At 40.5% G+C, this 6,000-nt stretch overlaps 1 protein-coding gene across 1 annotated transcript in view; it reads right to left on the reverse strand.

The window, feature by feature from the left end:
- The window catches only part of DSG2 (desmoglein 2), a 46,338-nt gene that overhangs the window by 24,148 nt on the left and 16,190 nt on the right, over positions 1–6,000 (reverse strand). The window contains exons 2-3 of the mRNA XM_081801444.1: positions 3,919–3,954; positions 1,970–2,104 (exon numbers count right to left, since the gene is read on the reverse strand). Of these exons, the coding sequence (XP_081657570.1) occupies positions 1,970–2,104; positions 3,919–3,954 (171 nt within the window). The remainder of the gene's footprint in view (positions 1–1,969; positions 2,105–3,918; positions 3,955–6,000) is intronic.

A 6,000-nucleotide genomic window follows, 5' to 3' on the forward strand; every position in this document is an offset into this window, starting at 1 on the left:
AAAAAAATATGTTCCTAGACAGAGGAAATCATTGTCTTCTGTTCTGTAGCTGCTCTTCCTTTGAAGGAGCTCGTTTACAATTTGGAAAGATAAAGATAATACTTGGATATGAACATGTATTCATTCACACATGTCTCATGAGCCCCCACTGGATGTTGGCATTGCTTGGGGGTACAGGGCATGAGCTGTGAGCCTAAGAACTAAGCCCCTGCCCCCAGGGAGCTTACACTCTACTAAGGAAGCCAGACAACAAGCAAGCAATGTATAGCATGTCATGTAGTGGAATGCACTATACCCAGGCTGAAATGGGGGGGAAAGGGATAGAGAGAGATGGGGTGAGGCAGAAAAGGGAACTCTTTAGGGGATGTCACTTGGGCAAAGGCTTGATGCTGTGAGATACTGCAAGTATCTATGGGGAGGGGAATCCAGGCACAGGGAATAGCAAGGGCAAAGGGTGAGGAGCTGGGAAGAATCTGTTGGTTTAGGGATGTAGGAGAGTGAGAGACGGTGGCGGGTTGGGTTGTTAGGAGCTGAAGTTAGAAAGGAGGTCTTGTATTAGAGCTCTACAGGTCAGAGTAAAGAATATTCCTTCCACTGCAGCAGGAAGGTTGAACATTGGGGGTGAACATTGAAAGCCCTTCATAAGGGGGTGAACATGCTTTGATTTATCTTTTTAAAAGATCACTCTGGCTGCTTTCTGGGGAATGGACTGTGGCAGGGTGGGGGATGGCAAGAGCGAAGCAGGCAGACAAGGTCAGGGGCTCTTTTGCTAGCTCAGGTCAGAGATGACACTGACTTGGACGATGGGGGTGGCCGTGGAGAGAAGTGAGCAGATCTGGAATATATTCTGGAGGTAAAACTAATAGTGTCTGCTACATTTTTGAAAAACTGGGTAGAATTATAGTGTCATTGACTGAAATGGGTAGAACTGATGGAGGACAGCTTCAGGGGACAAATTAAGGGCTCAGGTGTGCACATGCTAAGTCCGAGATACATACTAGCAGGATTACCATCTAATTTATCAAAAATAGGACACTTTGAGAGTGAAAGGGGGTTATCAATTATTAGGTCAGGACAATGGGTATACACCAAGGATGTATGGTCACCCTCCCTATTAGATACCAGTTCTTTTCATTTTGAAAATTACTTTTTATATGTAGAGTGGCAGAATATGCCATCCCCAAATATGTCACTTTGGTGTAGTATTAATTTGAGCTGAAAGCAATTGAAAAGCAGATTCAAGAAAAGTTCTCTGCCCTTCCCCTATGTGCCTAAAAGCAGTCCATAAATTTGTAAAGGTGTCCTCCCTCCCTTCTCTACCAGGAAGGACAAAATTTAATCATCAGAGACAACTTTAGACCCTTATCAGCTCAGAGAAGGCACCAAGCATCCACATAACGAACTGTATTAACTAGCCTATCTCTATCACTGGTTCCCCATATATTGACCTTCCCACAATTTTCCATCCCTAGAGATTCAAGGACCTTTTCCTTTGTCTTGTCACGTCTCTAAAGTTTACTGTTGCTTTGCTAAAATGCTTTATAAGCCCCAATTCCAACCAAACCTTTGAATTATTCATCTCTGGGTACTCCCATGTGTTATAGGAGCAATACACACATTAATAAACTTGTTTGTTATTCTCCTGCTAATCTGTCTTTTGTCAGTCCAATTTATAGGGCACCAGCCAGAGAACGGAGGGGGGATAGCAGGAAAAAGAATTTTTCCTCCTCTACATATAATATCCTCTTTTGAGTATTGTAGCCCTCTCAATTAAACGAAGATTCAACCAGTGTCAGATCCCTGACTCTTAGGTGAATCAAAGCCCCAAATTCTATAATACATATAGAATATTAAAAGACTCATTAAGTACATTATATTATTCTCTTTAAATTTAAAAATGAACATAAAAGTCCTCTCCCACTATATTTCAATAATATACATATATTTCCTATTTCTCTGTAGAAGGTACCTTGGCAATCGGATTCCTTTTGGACAGATCCTCTCCTTCCCGAAGAGCCACAGGGGCAGTGATCCAGGCACGCTTTTGCCGAACTAAGTGAGTGTGTTTAGGAAGCAGAGTATTTTCATTTCTTGTGTTTAAAATCTACAACAATAAAATATTGTCAAAAAATTATTAAGTATCCTAAAACATTAGTATGGTATTCTGTAATTTACTAAAACTTTAAAAATAGTTATGCAAATCTTAAGGTATAAATTTCATATTTTTTAACAGGGTTCATTTTCAAAGGGGAAGTATATACACTCTAACAAACTCCATGGGCATTCAAGAAATTGTCTCTAAACCAGTAGAACAGTATAGTTTTGTTTTTATCAGTAAGAATAGATTTCCCAGAGTGAAGAGTTACAAAGGCTTTTTTTTTTTTAAAGATTTTATTTATTTATTTGAGACAGAGAGAATGAGAGAGAGAGAGCACATGAGAGGGGGGAGGGTCAGAGGCAGAAGCAGGCTCCCTGCCGAGCAGGGAGCCCGACGCGGGACTCGATCCAGGGACTCCAGGATCATGACCTGAGCCGAAGGCAGTCGCTTAACCAACTGAGCCACCCAGGCGCCCCTACAAAGGCTTATTAAAGTGTCCAGACTAAGGCCTAAGATGCCTTAGGGCCTATGCTAAGCCCCACATTAATACATTGGAACCTAACTAAATTTCTGTGTTTGGATCTCCCAGAAAAGGAAGGCCTAGGCCAAGCAGTCAGCCCTGCCCTGCTCAGGACCTTATCTTATCTGCCCCAGCTCCAAAGTGACTCTGCTCTAATCAATCAGCAAATACCCAGTGTATAACTTCCTATTCTTGCTGGCTTTGGTCTATAAAATCCTCTTACTTTGTATAACTCTTTCCTAGACTGGATGCTTCCCTATTCATGATCACTGAATAAAGCCAACCAGATCTTTTCAAGATTTATGATCACTGGATTGTTCTTTTAACAGCCTAGAGTAATTGAGTGACCATAAAAATTGGCAAATTAAAAAATAATATAGTGTGTCAAAAATTCTTTCCTTACCAAAAATGAAGTTTCATTTTTCTGTGGTGGCTTATAGTTTAAAAATGAATTATTAAATGTTTTAAAACTAAATCTTAGTAACTAACCTGTGGCATCAATTTAACTGAAATCTAGTGAAACTGTCAGTTAATGAATTTATTGTTTAAAGGATGAGGTAAAGGATTAAACTGTCCACTTTTGTTTTCAGAACCTTAAGTAGAAAAGATTTATTCTATATATTTTCAGTTGGGCTTTAATGGACAAACATTTTATGCAAGGAAAATTTCAATACAGCTGACCTAGTATATTAAGATCAGAAATGATTATTATACTAGGTTTATCATCTTACTTATTGTGTTGCTCTATATAACATGTATTTTTTTCAGAATATACTGGTTATCACTAGGTCATTGATTTTTTAAATTTTTAGTTGAAAAAATTTTTCTAGGACTTAAAAAATTAAATTATGTAACAAAAGAGCAAAATAACATTACAGTTCAGAATGTAAAATACAAAACTTTATTCTACTTTTTCTCTTACACTTCAGAGTATTCACTGTTTACTGCTTGATGATCTTGTCTTATGACCTTACAGTTGCACATGTATAAAGCTCTTTGTCCTATAAAAATGGAATTACATCATACATCTTATTCTGCCCCTTGATTTTTCATTCAGTACCTCATCGTGGACATTCTTCATGTACCATAAGTTGTTTTACCATCTATCAATGAACATTTAGATTGCCACAAAATGCTGCATTGAACATCCCTGGATATATGTTCTGTGCACTTGACTGAGTGGGAATGGCTAGCTCTAAGGGACTGTGCATTTTTAATCTGGTAAGGCATAGCCAAATTACCCTCCATGAAATTAAGCCTCTGAGTCCAAAACACAGAAATGATCCCCTTGGTTCCTTACCTCTAAATGGAGTCCATTTCCAAAGTTAAAGCAGATCTGGAAAATAAAATTATTTATTTGTTGTTTGATATAATTTATCACTCAGTTCAGTTTAAATACTTGTTGATAACTTACCAAGTAAAATAGCATAGATATTTAAAAAAGGTTTAACCACCACCATTACTATCCTTGTTTGTAAAAAAATATTTAATTTTCCCCTTTGTCCACCCTCCACCCCCCCATGACCAGGGCCAGAGACAGGAATCTACATTCTTCTTGATCCACACTGCCTCCTCCAGGAAACTCAGAACACAATATCTGAAAAACAAAAACAAGAACCCTCCATCTCATGTTCTCAGGGACCCACACAACTTTCCTCAAGGCCTTTAGTGTGAAATATACCCTCCACTCCTGGCTCTCCTAACTCCCATCATTTCCAGGGTCACCCACATGACTGCCCATATTCAGATTTCATACTTAAATCCCACCAACTCTTTTCTTTGGTTCTTATCAAGAACTGTCACACTTTGGGCTTCATCATCACACAGAACTACATTACAGTTATGCTTATTCTAAAATCTGCACAATAGGGGAGCACCTGGATGGCTCAGTTGGTTAAGTGGCTGACCCTTGATTTTGGCTCAGGCCATGATCCCAGGGTGCTGGGATCGAGCCCCGCATTGCATTGGGCTCCCTGCTCAGCGGGAAGCCTGCTTCTCCCTCTCCCATTCCCCCTGCTTGTGTTCCCTCTCTCTCGCTGTGTCTCTCTCTGTCAAATAAATAAATAAAATCTTAAAAAAAAAAGAAGTCTCTCATGGTTTGTCTCCCTCTCTGATTTATTCCCATTCAGTTTTCCCTCCCTTCCCCTATGATCCTCTGTGCTATTTCTTATATTCCATAGAGTGAAACCATGTAACTGTCTTTCTCTGATTGACTTATTTCACTCTTGCTGCCCTTTCTTTATAGTCCAATAATCTCTTGGTTTCACTTTTCCCTTGACTTAATTTAAACCAGTTCTTTTTTAAATTTTCTTTTAAAATTTTTTAAAGATTTTATTTATGTATTTGACAGAGAGAGACACAGAGAGAGGGGGAACGCAAGCTGGGGGAGTGGGAGAGGGAGAAGCAGGCTTCTTGCGGAGTAGGGAGCCCAATGTGGGGCTCGATCCCAGGATCCTGGGATCATGACCTGAGCCGAAGGCAGACGCTTAACGACTGAGCCACCTGGGCACCCCCCCTTTTTTTTAGATTTTCTTTATTTATTTGAGAGAGAGAAATTCTAAATTTTTTAGAATTTATTTATTTATTTGCACGAGCAGGGGGAGAAGCAGGGGGAGAGAGAGAGAGGGAGAAGCAAACTCCCTGCTCCGTGGGGAGCCCATCGCGGGGCCTGATCCCAGGAGCTGGAGATCATGACTCCAGCGGAAGTCAGATGCTTAACTGACTGAGCTACCCAGATACCCCTAAGCCAGTTCTTTCTAACATGGTAGCCACATGTGGCTATTTACACTTAAATTATTTTAAATTAATAATTCATTTGCTCACTGTTCACATGAAGCAAGTGGCTTGAAAACATTTCCAACACTGCAGACAACTCTATCAGACAACGCTAGTAGATTATGGTCAGCCATTCCAAAGATGCTGTCAGTGACTCTGGACCCCTCAGTCTCTTGACTTTCTAATATTCCTGCCTCACTTTCCCCCCAACCCTGTGAGCCTGCTGCTCTCTTTGACTCTGGCACTGTCCTGGCAACAATGCTAGACAGGGCCATAGAGGCTGCATGGACCCATCACACCCATTCACTTTCTAACAGCTGCTCCCTCCACAGAGGTGGTGACTCCTTTCTAGGGTGACCGTGTGTTTACTTTTGCCCAGGAGAATCTCGATGACACCTGCTGTGCAGGCTTCCCATCTGTATAACCCATTCATTCTCAAAAGTGTGCTCATTCAGACCATAAATTATATAGTTACCTTATCTTTGTATAGTAGCCCTATCATACCATTCCACACTTGAGGAGACAACCCCAATCACACGGATCACACCTCTGAACCCACTCACTCTTAGATGACCCCACTTTTTATCTGATTGAGATTGTATCTTCA

Source organism: Leptonychotes weddellii, chromosome 13 (assembly GCF_054177405.1).
Source record: "Leptonychotes weddellii isolate Sample4059 chromosome 13, ASM5417740v2, whole genome shotgun sequence".
NCBI lineage: Eukaryota > Metazoa > Chordata > Mammalia > Carnivora > Phocidae > Leptonychotes > Leptonychotes weddellii.